A 20,167-nucleotide genomic window follows, 5' to 3' on the forward strand; every position below is an offset into this window, starting at 1 on the left:
ACCCTATCCATCAAGCACAATACTATACAAATATTGACCAATACACTGCATCCTCTACCCTCAGTGGACCCACTTGAGCATGTTGTTTACCTTGGGGGGTCATTTGCGGAGTTGTTGTCCTGGAAGTATAGTAATTGCCTGGAAAACTTTGAGCAAGCTTCCCGTCCCCCAGGGAACTGTCATAATGACCTGATGAAAATATGGATGACTAGTATGAGGTATAACAACAATTCCTTCCTGCTGGCTTTCTGCTGCAGGTGCTTGATAGATCCCTCCTTAACCGCAAGTACAGGCATTCCTGTTTTCATTCTAAAAAGCAGTTTATTCTTGGACTTAGATGACACAGTGCTTGGGGGAAATTCAACCCCTTGGAGTGTGCTTGTAGTAAAAAAAAAATGCTGAATTACATAAGCAGAAACATTGTTTTCTGCATGAGATGAGATGTATTGAAACTTTTGATGTTACTCATCAGCATTAGGAAAGAAGTTTGGAAATTGGGCAGATCAGTCAAGGTGATTGATTTGTGCATGCACAGTAAAGGGGTTCAGTTGCAGGTTTTCCCCTTCTGGTTATAAATTTCTACAAAGTGTTTCCACTCCTAAACACATGTTTTTCTTGTGACTAGGCCTGCAGGTCATAGTTAAATCAAAACAGCAGAGCACTTGATGTGGTGATCTGCTTTTGTAGTCCAAAATGGACAGAGCAAACTTGCCTTTTTGACATTGAGATGGACATTGATTTTCACTTTCAAAACAAAAATCACTCTCTGGTCCCAGTCCAGTTATGGCCTCCTTCCTGGTGGTAGACATGAGGAACAGGTTGTGGAGTGCTCAAGGCTCGGCCAAATTGTACAATCATCAGAGAAACACTGCTATAAATGTGATTGTAACTGACTGCCCCCACTTTGCTGTGTTCCTGTGCTATGTAAATGCAAGCACAATGTACATGTGTATGTACACTCCTAGGGCAATATTGGGAATCGTGAAATTTCTGCCTATTTGAATCTAAAAAGCCAATATCTGAATTCATTTGTGCCATTTTCAGTTTGAGTTTTTAATAGTATCAACTCTTCAGTTTTAGATTTTGGGGCTTTTTGGTCGTATTGGAACTGTTTGTTGATGATTCAAACCTGTAATTTTTAATGTTTTAAATTGCAATTTTAATTAGGCTTTTGACAGCAGCAGATATGTAAATTTTCCATTTTATTTGTTTGAAATGGACAATGAACCTTTAATCTTTAATCTAATGTAAGTCACTTTCCTTCTGGATCAGCAATTGAATTCAACGTTCTTTTCAGACAAACATTCAGTTGCCACTTCCCACAATCCTCCAAGCTTTGGGTTGAGACTTGAGAGTGCGCGACAGGAAATGAAAGCTAAATAAAAATCGGGCAAAGGGACAGGTGGTTACTGAGAAACAGCCTAGAAAGGAAATGGGTGTCTCCAGAGCATCGAGTCTTCACTTCACGCCGCCCCCTCCAAGACGAGATTGAACAACGATAGCAAACCGAGCTGTCACATCTTCAATAATTTGTCAGAGTCGGAATTATCTTTAAAGAGTCACTCGGTTGGATGGACTTTCCTTGGACATACAGATTTGGACATGCATGGCCTCATTTTACTCCATGTTACTGATTTCAGGCATCATATGGTTTGCAAATAAAGTTAGATGTTCATTCACTTGACCTTCACCTTATTGGTATTTAGGACAGGGTTCCACAAAGGAAGAAGGCAGGTCTGGTTCATTTATGATTCTCTCCTCCCCCATTTTTATTTACCAGTAAGTCGTGGCCAATATTGATGCTGAGTCCAAGTTAGAAGTCCCCACCGTGACATTGATCGAACCCTCTTTCCATTCCTGAACTCTTTGAGTTGAAGCTGCCAAAATTTGAGTTGAGAGAATGAATGATGCATCTGCAGCAATTCTCCTGATTGATTCCAGTCACCTTCCTGTTCAAACTGTGCTGGAGAAGTTGATGACACTCAGTCACAGGAGTGGAGGGAACAGGACCAGTAATTCGTCCTAACCGCAATCTGACATGATGGATGCTGACAGTTGTCTGATGCCTGTGCTCCTGAATTTTTAATTCACTGCCAAGAGCCCCTCTGCCAGGAATGCAAGTGACATGTTCACTGCTGTACCATGCTGTACCAATTTGTGGATTTGTTTTTTGTCACGTTGATGACAGGGGTTGATTGGCCAACCATCATGGTTCATTCATGCTGCGAATCACTCTTGACTCTGAGAAGAGAGTCTGGTACCCTTTGACATAGGAACTCATTAACCCTAACCTTCCCTAACCACACAGAATTGAGCGCCAGTAAAGTGTGTGAATTTGTGGCACTGGGTACTGAACCCCTAAACTGCTTGTGCTTTAACATGGGTTCAGGCATACCCAAAATAAACAGAGTCCAACAGTTTTTGTGCACAGTTTACCATATGGTGTTGGAATTTGTGTGAATGGGTATGGTTCCTAGTAAATCACTCTGGGTAGTTAGGGTTAATGTCCAGAGTATCCATTCATACAGTAGATAGTTAGGGATCTCTAAAGTAATCATCTGGGTAAATTTTGAATAGACTTGGAAACTGCAAAAAAATCAACACTCCAATATGACCGTGGTGATGTTCACACAGTTGTTTTTTGTCAGCTGGATTCATTGAAATCATTGAAATCCAAATGAGTTTTATTCTATGCAGAATTATCAATGTGATAGTTTCTCTTTAAACATCTCAAGAAATGGAGCCATCTTCATCTGAAGTCTGTCCTACGCTTGGTACTCAAAGTCATTTGAATTGACTGAGAATGCAATTCACTGTAAGAAAACCCCCACCTAAAATTCAAAGCATTGTGTATCAAAGTTAGTTGCTTTTATGCAGTTTTGATCTCTGGCCACATACAAACTCAGATTTATTTTACTCAAGTACATACAGGTAGATGTTTAATTGATGAGTTTTCCTTTCACATTAATTCTCAGAGTTGTGAACTTTGATTTCAGAGATCACCAAAACGAGTTGAAGACTGTAAACATCATGCCATTGTAGTTCAGTAACCTACGTTCCATTCCATCGATAAAATCAGTTTAGCAATGTAACTCATTGTAACATTTCTCTCATAATAACATTGGTACCAAGGAACCTAGGAGTGGTCATCAATCATGAGGAATTTATATGGCATTGGGAACACCTTTATCGCCCAGTCAGGGCTAGGGTTATTTGATTATTTTGTATGAATTACAATGAACATGTACAGCCCTGGCCCTGTGCCTTGGACAGTAAGTTGGCAGGTTTTGCCAGGATCCGGCTGATATTTACAGCTTTTTCAAGGTTGGAGTGCAGATTTGGGAATTGTTTTTTATGACAATTTTCTTTTTTTGCTTTTGTACTGGTGACTTTGTTGATTAATGAGTAACATTAACTGGTGATTACCGTTGCGGGGATGTGAACTTCAGTGATATATGACTCTTAATTGCAGACCTAAAAATAGACGTACGTGTCCTGTACCTGTCAATATTTGTTCATGTTGTGGATTTTGAAAGAAATTGTGGCAAATATGTTCCTTTAAATGTGGTGAACATACCAACCTAACCGACATCAACATCAGGGATTGTTTTGGTCCACTAGAGTCATGTCGCAAACTGAAATTCCGTCGGGGAAATCCCCTCGGAAGGTTCCAATATATTCTGACAACACTCTCAGACATTCTGGGGGGAGATAACGTCTTTGAAGTTTAAAATCGAACACTTTGATAACATTTTCTGACCTCCCAAAGGAAGGCCACCAGACATGTTTGGTTCATTTCCAAAGGAGGAACCTCCTCATCACTAACCAAAGGTGTGCTTGAATGCATATCCTTTTAAGGAGAGAAGATGTACAGTACTAGAAGTCTTTGGGGATGTGAGTAAGATTGGAGGTGGTAGTATCAGCAGCAAGATGCTGTTCAGTCTTTGTCACATCCTGAATGATACCCAGTGTGTCGTATTTGGACTTCTGCTATAGTTTCAGCACTGCCAAACTCAGGTCGGCAAACTGTTTTTTGAACCGGGCTATTTGCGCAAGGAATTTCAGGCTATGGAAAAAAGTTTACCACTGTCAGGGCTATGAGAAATACACAGTATCTGTAATCCCCAACCCCCCCCCAACAAAATCAAACTTTATGGGGAAGCTGTTTTACACAAGTCACAAAAATCGCAGCAATGTGTCCATGATACGGTGAATGATTCTGAGTGGATTTTGTCCTGTATTATCAGGGATGCGTTATTCGCTGAGAAGCAGTTGTACATGTATTAGGCTTGGAACAAGACACTACTGCTAAATACTGTAACTCACTGAAAAGTAGCGCCGTCACGCATGAACTACAATCACACATGAACGTGTACTGTACATGTAGCTATTCTTGTGTGGTGGCAGTGTATGCACTTTGTGTGTGATTTTGCTGTCTTTTGGCTACATACAAGTTACGATCCATTACAGACAGAAGTAAGTGTCTTTCTAATTTTTATTGATGGGGGTTTGCCCCTACTGAGATGCACAGGGATGTACATGTACGTTTGTGCACAAAGACTATGAAGCAGCTTACTATAAGTCACAAGGTCATGTGTCAAAGGGCTGCAGTGAAGCCCTCGGGAAGATGACAAGGGAGTGATTCATTGTCACAATCGCCCTTCACCTGTCCCTTCCTGTTCAGGGTCCCTGCTCTTTATGACAATCCAAGGCTTCTTTGGTCCAACCCCCCTCCCCCAACAAGCAAGGTTCTAAAAACTTCCTCCCTGGGATGGCAACTATTATTGCTCATGCACACTGGATGGAATATTTGAGGAAGTTATTGTAGGGGATTTGGCCATAATGATTTCCAGGTTTTTGTCATCTCTAAGCATTGTATGTGCCCCGAGCAGGACCAAGAGAGGGCGTCACGATCCCAGCAACGGGGGCTCCTTTGGCGGGAACTGCACTTCACTGGTTCATGAACGGCTATGAAATTCAAGTGTTGTGGTCACATCGCTACCATTGAAATGAACACTCCCCACCAACACGGCTCTTTTCAACAGAAGAGGAGTGCTTCCGCTGAAGGCAGAAACCTCCATCCTAAACTGGGCCATGTAGTGTAAAAATACTCTTTAGGTGGGCTCGAGAAGTCTATTTAAACATTTCAGAATTCTAAATTTAGTAGAAAAAATTTTTCCGGGCTACTTCTTGGAAAACATACTTGTCTGGGTACTACAAGATCAGTCATTTGCCAGCTTTCCAAATAAATTTATCTTTCTTCGTAGTAGAAACCTCCACCTTGAATCCTGCGCCATAAAGAACAGAAAGTGTCCTCAATAGCTAAAAGAATTACTACGTGACCAAGAGACGCTAACACTATTCCCACATTGCATGGCCTGTCCTTGACAGCAGACATCAAAATATTGTAGGCTGTGGAAATATGGATTATATTTACATGCACTGGGGAAAAGAAGTACATGTATGTATCAACTGTCATGAATGAGTGCAGAATCAATTAGCTTTACAGTTTTGTTCAGCATTACCCAACATTGAAGAAAAAAAATTGGCTGTTGACCAGGTGAAGCATAATGAAAACTGGTGGTGTTTGAGGTGCATACTACTTTGCATCATTTATATTGACTTGCTACATGCCGGGGCTGATAACCCAGTGTGTTTAGGGAGGAGCTCCAGCCAGAGATAAGTATCTCATAATGGAGCTCCATAAATTTGCTGCCATGACTGGAGATAATGGGATTACAGTCAGTACAGACTCCTCAATGCAGCTGTCAAATATTTGGCCAGTTGTGAGGGAACTGCCCTGTTGCTTCTGATAAAATCTCTCTGTCATGCTGAATTGCTGCTAATGTTGTATGCTTTGCCTTCCTGCATGATTGAATTCATCTGCAAATCTGTGTATTAATAACTGTCGATAGTCAAAGTTCCAGAACCATCATTGTATTGTTAGTCATTTTAGGAGCCTGTTCCATACATTTTAAAACTTGATCCTAACCCTTGCACTCTCTGGCCCTTAAAATCCACTACGAGGTTTGATCGGATTTTGCAGGATTGAGGAAGCTGTACATAGACCTACGGACATGTATTGCAAGCCATTACCGAAATTCATTATCAGTACTTATGGAAGCCCAATGCCCTTTGTAGGCCTGAACACAAAAACTGGAATTTGTTTCCTGCACAGTGGAAGATTAGGTTCTTATTAGCAAAATAGTAGGAAATGACTTCATTGGTATTTTTAAACAAAGTTGTAAAACACTATTCATCTGCTGTGCACTTTTAGTGTACCATCCTCTTTATAAGCTCTTGACATGAAGGTTAACTTAGTCTTGTTTAAAGTCTACAAGAAGTGCAGCAGACCTCCCAGGGAAGCTTCTAAGAAGTTGCGCCGCCACAGTGATCCATGTGTCCATCATTAGTGTTTGTACTTAAAGCAGGAAGCTATCCTTTTTCATTCAGCACCTAGGTCGGATTAGCCAGAGACAAGAGAATGTCATTGAGATGAAGTGCTGAGGAAGTCAGTAATGTGCTGACTTTCTGCATAATGTTTGTGATTTCAATGCTTTATCTGTTTGTTTCTTATGTCCATTACATGAAGAGTGTTAGTTTGCACCAGATTAACTTGAATTTCCGTGGGGACGTAGACTTACTATGCCATCCTGAACAAACAAAGAAACGAACCAAAAAAACACAGCAAAATATTTTAAAGAAGCATTTGACACAGGTACTATCAAGTTGTGCACAAGGCTATGGGTCATAAATCCATCAACTTCCCGCACACCCAACGCTGCCCCTGAAAGAAGTGGATGAGGAATTTCCTTGGTTCTGTCCTAAGGGATCAGTCCTGTCAGGAGGAGACCCACTTCTCCTCAGTCTTGAAGACGGGTGGTCAAACCAAAGGCTTAAAATGGACTACAGTTTGTCTGAGGTCTTAAATGAAGAAATGTTCACAGTTCTCCCTGTCTTCTGACCTCTGTTTGCATTTCCAAATTTAAATCCTCAGGCCTCTAATTACCCAAACAGTGGCGCTTTTATGCCCTTCTTCAGGAAGACCTTGCAAACAGTCTAGTAATTGAATGTCAACATTAAGTTAACCACAACTTTCCTACTTAAAATTCTTACTGGCCACTCACAACATGACCTAAAAATTGAAAAAGCTTGTCACAATGCCTTGCTTTGTAAAAAAAAGGGACAAGTTGACAAAATTACTAGCAAATTGCAACAGTAAAAGGTTGAGTTAGCAAACCTGCATTCAACCGGTCACGTTTCTGCTCCTTTTCATAGTCAGATCACCTCATTAAAGCAGCTTTCTGCGTCGCCTTTGGAAAAACTACCTCAATGATGTGATGTTTTGATAACACCCAAAGTGACCCAGGAAGTGTACACAGAGAGGGGCAGGGAAGAAATTTACATGGTTCATAATGGTCTAAAACAAGTGTTCCACCTGGTTCTAAAGACAAAGCTTTTCCTGTGTGCTTGAAACTTTTGGACAGAAATCCATAACTGTATGGACAGGGGTCGAGGTATGAGGTCACCTGTCTGGGTTAAGTGTAAACAGTCTCAGTCAGAAGGGCATCAAAAATTCCTAGGCACACTGTCAGAGGTGGATGCTGGGAGGGCAAGTAGAAACCTGGAATGGGCGTGAGCTTTCTCATTCAGGAAACAAGGGTCAATTACCGGTCTTTATTTATAGAAATGGTTATTGCAAGTTCAAATTCTATACTATAAGGTACTTGTATATGGATGTCAAAAATACCCACAATGCAGAACCACAGTCGTGACATTTTGGTGTTACCATTGTGATCAACAGCTCTGAAAAGTGAAAGTGGTTGGTAATTTATTCCAATTATTTGTGTGTGAGTTTCCAGCTCATTGCTGCTCTCATTGCCAGCTTAAAAGGGACAAAGGTATGGCACATGTAGGAAGTTTTCAAAATGCTTAGATGTTCAACAGAGCATTGAAAGTTACTAGTACGGGGCTGTTCAACAAAAACTATGGAATGCAGCCTTACCTCCCACTATTAAAAGCAAAATTGTGGCGTCATGAAACTGCTGCAGAAATATCTGTGTCGCGTTAAAAAACAAGACTGAATCATCTCTGTCAGTGGGCCATAATTCATGCAAGGTGTGTTGCACAGGCAAAGCTAATTTAGTCTCAGCTTGCGCGGTGACCAAGGAATGCCTTTGAAAAAGAAAATCTGCTCTTTGACATAACCACTGTGCACGTGTGCCCACATCTTAGGCAGAGCTAAAATTTTCAGAAAGCGTAATATTCTCTAAAGGCCAAGTGTTGGAAGTTTCTGAGGTTAGTGTGATCCCTTAGAATTTTAAAGATCTGAAAGGGTAAGGGCCTTTTGTTGGTCTGTTTCTTGTTCTGTTTGGCTGGGCAAGCATGTCCATTCACACCTGGTCCACAGCTGGCCTCACAGCGATTGGCATTGGACTTGTCTGCCCTTTTGCTTATGATGCAAGATATGGGAAGGAGAGAACCCCCCCCGCCTTTGTGTTGCTCATTGTTTGATCGGAATCTCAGGAATTCTTTACAGACTTCTAGGGGGGATGTGTTAGGTAACAAAAGTCTAGAGTGTGTATAGGGATTGGACATGTGGGGGGGGGAGTTACCCATCAGCCCCATATCTTGCACTATCCCGTTTTGTGGACTCATGTATGAATCCACCGCGCAGCCTTTGCCTCATTGCAGTTTTTCCACTGCTTTGTCGCTTACCCTGGAGGCAGGAATTCAGCATGATTCAACTTGTTAAGTGGTGCATTCGTGCAATACCTGGATTAAACCAGGCAACCAGGCATAATCCTCGCTGGAGCATCTGCTGTCTTTTTAGGATTAAGATTGGATTTCAGAGTAATCTATTTTTAGAATTATAACATATTGCTACTTCCACGTGTGGATTGTCATATGAAATATGAAATAAGTACTCAAAATTAATTCATACATGTGTTCCATAAAGAAGCAAATTTTTGTCAAGTTCACAAGAACAGATAAAAGGGAAGTATACACGTCCATGTATAAACAAGGAGCAGCCTGGGAAAAATAAAAGTAGACACTGAACAAGGCAAGGTTGTTTTGAAAGCCAAATGACAGTGAGCAGTGTTTGGTAAATAGCATGTACTGTAGCTGATGACAGATTTAAACTTTCAGCGTCCTAAGGGGCCACAACTGAGCTCTCGTTTCCAACTGGTTTATGTTAGTTTTCCCTCATTATTTAGTAATGCCTTTTCCTTGAAAGAGAGAGTAAAAGGTACCTGTAGCTGTACCATTCCAAGCAGAAGACTTCTGAGTTCTTTGTGGATGTGGTTGGTTGGCATAAGATGCCTACTTGGACTCAAGAAATACCCCAGTGACACATTCGAGTGACAAGCTCTTGAGAAATCCGAACAACCAAACTGTCCCTGGTCTTTATGACCTTTAGTAAATAACGCTGCTGTCAATAGATTTTAACTTCTGCTGGCAAGACTTTTGCTGGCAAGAAAAGTCAGAAAACGACCTTCCTGAAACACATTTTGCACCAGTACAAATTCAACATGCATGGACCAAAAAAATCTTTGTGCAGCCAGAACTTTCTAATGGTCTTCTAACAGTGTGTCTAAGACTGTGATAGCATACCACTCAGACACCAGGTTGGTGTCTGGTATTTTGATGGTTTTGGGCCAAGTGGTAGAACATCGAGCATCTCAATGCATCTGCTGTTGACAATCACACAACATGTCTCCTACAAGTTCCCAAAACAGACCTACTCACTGTGGAATGTTTGCATTTCAAGTGGTGAATATTTAGGGGGTCACAGAGTTGACAAGGAAAGAATCTTGATGACTTCCCCATCAAAGAAAAAAAATGTGGTTCAAAAACTTCCTTTGCAGACTCGGTAATAGCCCTTGAAGGTAATGGGAAATTTCAAGTTCTGTTATCTGTCCTCGATTGTGTTGAAGGGTACAGAGATAAAAAGAAATCTGGGTCAAGTTACATTTGATAGTGTTTCTAAGAGGAGACCAAAATTACAGACCAGCTGTGCCCTGCCCTTGGAATTGTGCTGATAATCTGCTTTTGCAACTTCTAAACTCTCTGCATGTAGATCGGTATTCTTTTCCTAAGTGTGGATTGTGAATTTTGACTCTTCCCAACTTTTTTGAGTTTCCAAACATCAGACCGTGATTGTTTGAAAAGTATGTTCTTGAAAGAAATGGAGTATTTTTTTCAGAATTATAAAATTCCTTTGATTGTGTTTCCTTATAAATTTGACTTGAATGGGACAATCATTCAATTTCTATGTGTTCCCTGAAACATCTTTCCACTTCTTTGGGTTTTTAAAAATCATGGTTCAATACATTGCAAACTGTCATCCACACAGGTACACGTAATCCTGTCAAACAAAATTTTAAAACTCTGCACGATGCCAAACTGATGTTTCTCAGGTTGACCTTGCTTGCGTTGTTTTGATGTTCATGAAGATGTACATGGTTAATGTTATGACATTGATTCAGTAGATCGAGCAGTGAAACAGTTATGGAGGTCAATCAGGTCACAATTCATTTCTCGTTTCACTCACTTGTTTGACTGTTTTTTTTTTAAGCGGAAGTTGACACTTGCAAGCTTTTGAAATTTGTAGAAGATTGGAACGCAGTTGAGTGTCTGTCAAATACATGTAAGTCTTGGCACTTGAATGTGTAAACATCTGTTGACCGACAAATGTTGGACTGTCATCCCTCCCTGAGTTCTGTGGTTAACAGTTTGTTTCTTGTTTTTGCAATCTTTTCCCATAATCCGCAGCTTCCTGTAGCATGGGGGTGTGCTTCAATGGTGGAACCTGCCAAGGTGGCTATTCCCAGATGTGTCTCTGCCCCCCTGGATTTGACGGACCAAGATGCCAGTATGGTAAATACATGGATTTCTTTTTTTTTTCTACAAGGAGGATTGGGAAGATTGAAGCGGGATTTTGGAAGGTAGACCCAAGCCACTGTTTGTCAACACGGGGGTTTTGGTGCCCCTTAAAAGTTCCGAAAATGTGCCATTTGTTTCCTCTACAAGTTCTTGTGGGTTTCCCCAGTTTATTACAGTGTTCCCAAAAACGTAGAAGTAAAAAAATAATTTTCATTGACGAGATCAATCACATAGGCCTACATGTAACTGACCACAGTAATATTCATGCTTCAGTCATGCCAGGACTACCTCATCAGCATGATTGTCCTTGTACATAGTGAGCATCATTTGAATAATTTATGCTGTCCACACTGCAACTTGTATATATTTCATTTATTTATTTTGCAGGATTAAAACACAGAAAATTTACACAGTTTACAAAATTTAAAAAAAAAAGCTCAAAAATGTAGTTTTTGATAAGAATCTACATCATTTAAACAAACACCCCAACAACCCAACAAACACACACAAAATACAGTAACACACAAACTTAGAAACAGCAGCACAAGCAACAACACCACATCCACAAAGACACAAAACACATGTAAACCTTGCAGGATTGCAAAAAAGCAAACTTAATTACCATCCAGTTGCTCTCCCGCTGCTACAAACTGACCCAAAACAAAGCAGTACAAAACAAAAAGGATAGCAATGATGTTGAGCATCATTTGAATAATTAATGCTGTCCACACAGCAACAAAAGATGTCATATTTTGATGTAAGCATAGCATTCTGTCAGAAGAAGGAGTTTCACATTTCTGCACAGATTAAAGTGCGCCTGGCACAGGATGCGTTGGGCAGGCACTTGTGATCAATTTCTGTTGGACGTCATTTACACCTCTCGCCAACTTGAAATCTTTCTGACTAAGCTGTCCGTTGCTTTGCTGTTGGGGGGAGGGAGGATGCTTTCAGTGCAGAGAAGATATTTGATTTTGTTATGGTTACTTGAAGAAAGAGAGATTGAAGACTGCGGGTAATGACCCCAGTGGAGATATTTTGGGAGTCTGGTTCTAAGGTTGCATTGTTATAAACCATCACAAACCCCCACAACAGCATCGCCAAATGGAGTGGATCAGAACTGACTTTGATAAATTGAGTCTGACCAACAGGGCGTGAAGCAACAGGTGAATGCACAGCAGCCATGCCTGGGCTCGGCTTGTTGCCGCTGAGTCGGTATGTTCCCCAGTATTCGTCAAAGGAGTATCAAGCTGGAGTAATCCCAGTTAAGGCGCTTTTTGACAGGGTGGGCTTAGAGAATACAGGGTTGAGAATAGAGCCAGCTCTGGTTAATCGTGCAGGATGGCTTGATGTCAGTAGTTTTCTGTTTTCCCCCAATTCAAATTTGTTTTGTAATTTTCCATTTTAAGACAAATGGGTGCCATGTTACTGGAATCTGACTTGCAAAGAGATTTGCAAAGAGTCACGCAAGAGTCTCTCACGCCAAAATCTACTTTGGGATCTAAGTTTATTGACTTGTCTGAGTGTCATATCTGCTTACAATGAAGCTTTTCTCTCCCGCTTGCAACATAGTCCCGCCATTCCAGAATTTAGAAAACAATCTTTGAGAAAAAAATCAGACATTCCAACTTCATTTCTTTTGTACCTCAAAGTTTCTCAATGTATATTTGAAGTCTGAACGAGACGTGTATCCTGGGGCTTGTGCCTGCCATGGGACATCTACAGGAGGCCTTGTCATACTACAGCTTCTCAACATGGGTTGAACTCAACCCTGGGCGAACCCATGACTTCCCTTGGTTGAAAATTGGATTTTGCAACCCTGCTTTCAACCTGGCATTGTTTCCCTCTTGTTTCATGCAAAAAGTCTGCATCAAGTCGGAGATCTGTCACTAGGTTTCACCATCATGAATTACCTGTATCAGTGAACTACGACAGCAAAATCTTTTTTCAAGTTCTGGAGAAATCTTGGATGAGGGTGTGATGAGAAATTGACGTAGTCTGACCTTTACCTTGGATGATGCTCCTGTGCTGAACAGTTTGCGGTCTTCTTGTAGACCTGCATGAAAATCTGTTCAGTTCAACTTGGTTCGTCAACTCAAACGGGCGTGGCTTGAGACGAGCATGATGCCTGATTCTGTCAGCCTTTGTCAACAGTCTTGGAGAAGAACAGCTCTGATGAAAAGTCCACAGGCTGGGACCATGACCAGCAGGGGCAGTTCAATGTCTTCCAGAGTTCACGGGGGACGGAGCTAAGGATGGATGAAGATACCCCAAGGCCAAATCAGCCAAGAGGCTGGCAATCCTGGGCTTCTGTAGCATAACATGATGATCATGACACGCATTCAGGGTTCCCACGGCCTGGAAAAGTCATGAAAAAGTAATGGAAATTTGTTAGTTTCCCAGGCCTGGAATTTGGTAAAAACGACTAAAGTCATGAAAAAGTCATAATTTTTCAAACACTGTGTGTGATTTCTGTTATCAGAAATAAGTGCAAAAATATGTGATTTTCTTTGCAACTTTTAAAGTCCAAAGAGTCCAAGAAATTGCGGTATTGGGTCATGGTTTTTCATAATTTGGTCGTGGAAAAGCCATGGACTTTAATTGTCCTTTAGGTGCAGGAACCCCGTGCACCGAATCTGTCCCTTTCTCCCCCTCTCCATTTCAGATGAGAAGTAATCCCACGGTTTGGCCAATAGGAATGGGGGGGAGGGGTTACACCCTCTCTGATATTCAAGCTACAGTAATATATGCCTCAAGCTTGCCCTCTCTCTTGGAAGCTCCTCACAGAAAGCCATTCTGCATCTGCATTGAGTTTACAGTTGCCCTGGGCACAGGAAACCAAAAGTGGGAGGGCAGCAGTACACTTGAGATTTCATGTCAGCTGATGACAAGTTTTATTTCTTCATATGTTGCCAGGCTACCTTGGCTGCAAGTGAATCTTCTTAGTACTGCGTGAAAGAGGAAAGAGAGGCTGAATGGAAGAAAATTTGAGAGGCAGTTCTTCAACTGCCAACTTAGGAATCTGAACTAAGATGCCACTGTGTGTGACCAATTTTCAATTGAATGTGTACAAATGCATCTGTAGCCTGTCTTGTTTGGTTGAGTGGGGCTCCCACAAGCAGTGTTGGTGGTTTGGCTCCAGTGATAATGTGTAACAATAACATTCCCAACGATTTCTTTTTTCTACTAAAGGCACAGTAACACTGTAGACTGTAATGTTGTCTCGTGGAAGAGCTAAATGTTGACGGCTCGGAGATGGAGATATTTGTTGGTGTAGGCCTATATATGTTAAGAACTTTTGAAAAAACACTTATAATTTTTGGCTTGTAAATGTGATTTTAAGATAACTAGAAACTTGAAAATTGTTTGAATTTTTTATGGACCCATTGTGCTTTCAGAGACTCTATGAAACCATACTCTTCTTGTCATCCAACTTCAAAATACCTCAAAAGTGGTTTGTTGAGACCCCCCTCCAAAATTGAAATTCACCAGGGGGGAAGCCACGTAGCATCACCTTTTACAGAATCCACCTGCCAACTTGTGATAAATAGATCCCTCTGTGCACCAAAGGGAAATTGATATCATCTTGTTTCCTTGTTTGCCCTTTCTCTTTATTTCCCTGGTGCACTGCCCCCCCCCCCCAAAAAAAAGGCCAGGAAAGTTTTCTCTTGGATAAAGACCCATTTCTGTGAATGAAGTAGATGACCATGATTCTACAGAGCACCCAGTGAAAATGTCAGCATGCCCACTGAAGGAGAATGATGAGCGATGAGGTGGATTTTTTTCTGCGCCTTTGGGAAAAGAGATTTGAGGTTAATGAGGGACTTGGGGAGTGCCAGATTTATTGCTTGAGATGTCACACTATGAGAAATGACAGTTTCACAAAGCGGCTGTTTGATAGTGGCCTAGAACTTATCCCAGAGTGCAGCAGATTTTACATTCCAAAAATTGTAATCCTTTCTGTAATAAGAGTTTTTTTCTGTACCGTTCCAAGCACCTTTAGAATTGCTACATGCTCCCATAAGGTGCCTTTGAAATGAGTGACCACATTGGTCTATTCCCTTCCACACGGTTTACATGTACAATGTACATGTGGATATTGTTTTTTAACAGTGGTGTTACCTAATAGGATAATTCCCAATAAATATGTCGCCTGGGTGTCTGCAGGAAGCTATCTTCCCCCACCCTTCATCAAAAATCTTAAAAACTTAACGAAAACAAAATGAAACCAGGCAAGAGGCGAAGATGCCTGGAGAGAGTTCTGACATGGTCGGCACATGTTGGCTCTTCTGGTCTCCGACGACGATAATTCAATTTCTCCTGCCGCATCGGCTGGCATTGTTTTTTTAGCTCCGCTCTTAGGATGTGAGTCAAATCCTCCAATTCCCGAATGTTCCTGTGCCCTAAGTGGTTGCTTGTGTCTCTACGTCTTGAGCACAGTGTCAGGCTTCACGGCAGTGTCTGTTTTGATCAGAGGCGGTTTAGCGGAGAAGGAGACGGGCGGTGGGAGAGGAAAGACAATGCCCCAAGATGGATTCTGATGAGTCACAATCATTTTGATCAAGTCGAGTGTTAAAAATGGTGAAGAGGGACGGCGATGAACACTGGCTTGTATTTCCAGCAACCATCTCGGAGATCATAAGTTGCTGAATCAGCTGTCAACATACCAAAAGGGCAATCAGTTCAGGACAGCCCAGCTTTGCCCTATATAATAGTACATTGAAGGACTTTTTGTCCGACACCTGATACCCAACCCAGTAAAATAAATTGGAAGGCCCACATGCTACATGTACAGTGAACTAGAAATCATCAGACATTTTCAGGGTTTGCCAGAATTCACCTGTTACAGTATGACACTGCGAGATAAGTCCAGATGAGTGTTAAAAGGGCATCCACCTTTCTTTCCAAAGCTTCTTAAAGCCATCACAGGGCATTGTGTTGATCCCTGTTGTAAAGCACCCTGCTCTTACGCTGGCCATGTGCAGACAGAGGGGCGTTGTGGCATTAACTTTGAGCCCTGAGTAGTCATCAGCCCTTCCCCATGAGGGAGCTAACATGAAGAGAGTTCTGCTAAGCTCCTGCCCATGAACATTCACATGTAGGGGCCTACTTGCACGGGTCATGTCCAAACTAAAACCAGATTGATGACTTGTAACTGGCGTGTCCTTTACTTGCGGGGAAACCTTTATGAATGCTTTTGTAAAGAAAAAAGTTGTGGCTACTTGTAAGGTTAGATATAGTGCATTCTGTAAAATTTGAATACAATGTATGGTTTGAAATTGTGTGGCATTTTTTACACTTTGAATTGCGACTGAATTCTGTGAATTTGCAGCACAAAAAATTGCTGTGATATCAAAAGGTTTCAGCGTTTGTTGTCGAAGAGATTTCCTTACCAGGGGGAGCCAGGTTCATTCACCCGCAGGAAAACAATTTAAGCATGCAGGGATATGGCCCCTCTGTTCCATTGTATAGTGGGTTTGCATGGCTGTCATCTTGCAGGCCAGTCCTTTTATTCCACTGGGTATGCACAAAAGAAGTTTCCCGGTAGAACAAAAGAAGTGCCCTGCAAGATGGTTACCATGCAAAGCCTTTATTGCTGTAATTCAATGAATCTACATAAATCTGCCAGTGCTCAGTCTGCGCACTCACTTGTACACCTGAAAACCACAGCCAAAATCTGGGTCCACTCCAAGCACGGAAAATATCCCACCCACCTTTTTGAAGGACCCCAGCCATCACTCCATGAAATCACTAATTTTTCACATCCCTCATTCAACCACCTCTTCTCAAAAACACCAACCTTTCGTTGGCGGAAAATTGCAACCTCACTGAATGTTCTACTTTTTGCTACTGTGAAATAAACAACTCTGTTGACATCGGCCTCCTTTCCTCCCCTCCTGTCCACTTTGCCCCACCCCCTTTGACTACTACCGGTACTATTGTGATACTTAATGTATGATATGCTTTTCCTTCCATCATGGATACATGTACACAGTAGGTGCCTCAACTTGGCACAATCACTGCACAATATACATGTATGTATTATATCTCAGTGAATTTGCCTTTGCAAAGACCGCACAATGAGAGAAAAATTCACAGTCCAACTAAACACCCGGCACACCTTGTTAAAGCCCACTCCAGAATATAAAATGGGACTGCTTGAGGCTATGCCAACAAAAAAGTAACAAAAACTGATTATATCAGGCACAAAAGGCACGGCTTATCAAGGGTCTTATTATATCCTGACGACATAATTGATGCCTCCGGCTAAACTTTTTTTCCACCAAACTCTTTGGATGCCGTTAATATGAGGCAGGGGAAAAGAATCTGAAGTTTCAGTCACAGGAGTGAAAGGTTAGATTCTCTCTTGTCCATTTTCCTTTTTGGTTCATAAATATCAAAGTCGTGGGTGATATCTGGGGTTTTTTTAAGGTGCCGCAGTGCAGGTTTCAATTGTCCAAGGTTCGTATTAACCTGTCTCGCTTGGGGAGAAAGCTGCCAAGTTTCTGTCCTCACAGGAAGTAGGGGAAATCTGCAGGTGCTTCAATGTGATTTATTATGAGCATTATTAGAGATGATTGCCTGGAGGTGTTTATATGGGGCATGTACATGTACAGTAGGGTACATTAAGGTGTGTTAATATCCTACACATGGGTTTGAGATTACTGTATTAAAGGTGTGGTTATGGAGAATGCAGAATAAGCCTTTTGGGAGTTAAATTTGGATAAAATCTGTTTATACACTGAGTTCATTAAATGAACTTGAACAAAATGTGAATTCTCCATACTTAAAGCCACTGTTGCTGTACCTCATGATTCAGGGCAAACTTTTTCTTGCATGTAGTTACATACGGTAAGAGATGCCTTGCTTCAATACACTGTTTTCATTGGATAAGAAGTGTACTAAGGAACCAGTCCATTCCAGAAATGGTGGTTGCTATGCAACAGCTTGCCCCAAATCACGAGGTAAAGTAATAGTGTCTTCAGTCTGGAGAATTCAAATTGTTACGTTTATACAAGTACAATCAGAAAGCTCAGTGTACCAAATTTTATTCAAATTTAACTCAAAAAATTAATGTTCAATGCAATGGCACACAGGTACTGTTAATGAACGTTTTTCCAGTTAAAATTTGGTCATGTTTTACAGGTAAAATCCCACCTCTCTGCACTGTCTCTGTAAACACTGGGATTTCATCGGAAATGCCGTTCTTGTGAAATGTCATATTTCTAACACCCAGTGCCAATTTCAATTTTCATTGACTGTGCAAAATAAAAATGCATAACCCTTCACTTGAATTAAAACTTTGCAGATTTACCGTATCTATGAACAGAGTTACATCGGACAGCTGAAGTTTTGACAAAAAATAGAAAAAAGCCGGACTTTTGGGGTCCATCAAGGAAATCAGCCAACACAGCCATCCTGTAGCGTGTTAGAAATGCAGGCATTTCACACGCAGCCGGAACCTACATGCACTTGTAGAAACCCACCGGTGAAGGGCACAGACAGATGCTAATGACCAGACAAATACACACGAGACGTCAAATCCATCTGGCAAGGTTTCAGTTACTTCACGTAAACATCCCGTGAATTTTTTTTTTTCCCCAATACAAACATTAAACACATTGCAAATAGTGTACACTACAACACTGGAAATTTGTTTTCCACATGTAAACATGCACCTATCGCAGTATGTTTTTTCCAGAAGAAACTAGCTAATCAAATTGACTTGACAGTCATGCTGAATACTACTTATAAAGGTGGCCAAATTTCTGAGGTCGTTGTCACAGTTTTAGGAAGTCACTGGCAGAATCTGTGAGATGGTAACTGTACATTAACCTTGTAATGAGACAGTCTTTGTAATAGCCGGCGGTGAGTGGAATCAGTTTAAACAGAGATGTGAAATGCGCTCACAGAAGGACATGCAGGTGTTAGGGGCTGTCGATCTCTGGATGTTGCAGAAGATCTCTGCGTCTCCTTCCCACTCTCCTGTCTGCATCTCTTCCCCCTTACGTGATTGCTCTGAACCTGGAGGAAGCATGTAGTCCTTCCAACAGGCTTCCTTGCTTGCCAGAGCTCACTGACTGCAGAGGGTTTCAAATGTTTTCCACCTGACTTGTTGATTTGTCTGCTGGCTAAAGAGAACAGGTTGGCGGCTCTATTCTTTGGCCAGTGTATCTGTAGGCAGTTCCAAACATGATTCCTTTCTCCCATAATGTCCCCTTTACTTCGTTTTCATCCATGCCCACACAGCTAAATACTTGTGTTTTCAAAAGCAAATCCATAAGGACAGTGGACTGACGAAACCGAAGAATTTGTTTTGGGTTTTTTTGGTCAGATTCATGTTTTGGTCAAATACTGTTCAAGACGGCTTAAGGCCAAACAAAAAATTAGTTGTATTTCCTATTACACTGAAAAATAAATTTAGGGTAGTTGGTTGGGTAAAATGTTTTTTTTACTCCAAATTTTTATAGCCCCCAAAATAGGGTTGGATGATGGTCTGTATTCTTGGGGGGGGGACGCGTATATTTGCGACAGGTAGTAAGCAGTGTCAGATTCATTCTGTCCATGTGCTCGTCATATATATAGTAAAGCAGCTGGTTGTTGAAATACAAACACATAAGAGCCGTCCACCCCATGCAAAAAAATATTCAAAAATACAGTGTGCAGGACAATGTACACAAAATTAGGCCCGGGGCAAGGCACCGTAAGTTTTCATATTTTATTGATTTGTCAATTAAAAAGATATACCGTAGGTTCTGCATGATTTTCTAGGTTTGGTCAGGGAACCGGAAACACAGCTGTTTTTTGGTTTGGCCCAAATACAATGAAGTAGGCATATGACATGTACTTGTCAATCAGTTACAGATCAATCTTGTCCTGGTCTTATTTGACAATGAATGTATCAGAGATTTAAATTAATACCTACGTATATTGAGACTGAAGGTCTGAAGCAGTAAACAGCGTGGGATGCGGTGACTGACATGTACATGTACATTGTAACTTTACTTCAGTGATTGATCAGGGTCTGATCATTTTGTGCAGATTCAGATTGTGATTAGTGATGCAACGTTGGTTCACTGACACCAGAACTCGCCTACTGGATTGCGAGAAGCAGCTTTTGGACCACTGATCAAGATCCAGATCGACTTACAACAAACAGGCTCTAATTAGATTTTATTTGGATTGCCAAAATAACTAACACTGCCAGTACCCGGAGAGGGATGGTCCAGTTATCAATTGCCTCTTCCCCTACATCTGCCCTTGGGTGTCAGGGAGAAAGTAA

General features: G+C 41.4%; 1 protein-coding gene across 2 annotated transcripts in view; it reads left to right on the top strand.

The window, feature by feature from the left end:
* The window catches only part of LOC110984563 (uncharacterized), a 95,555-nt gene that overhangs the window by 30,722 nt on the left and 44,666 nt on the right, over positions 1-20,167 (top strand). For both annotated transcript variants that reach the window (XM_022244870.2, XM_022244872.2), the window contains exon 4: positions 10,777-10,881. In XM_022244870.2, the coding sequence (XP_022100562.2) occupies positions 10,777-10,881 (105 nt within the window). The remainder of the gene's footprint in view (positions 1-10,776; positions 10,882-20,167) is intronic.

Source organism: Acanthaster planci, linkage group LG16 (genome assembly GCF_054643075.1).
Source record: "Acanthaster planci isolate LZ-2023a linkage group LG16, COTS_SCS, whole genome shotgun sequence".
NCBI lineage: Eukaryota > Metazoa > Echinodermata > Asteroidea > Valvatida > Acanthasteridae > Acanthaster > Acanthaster planci.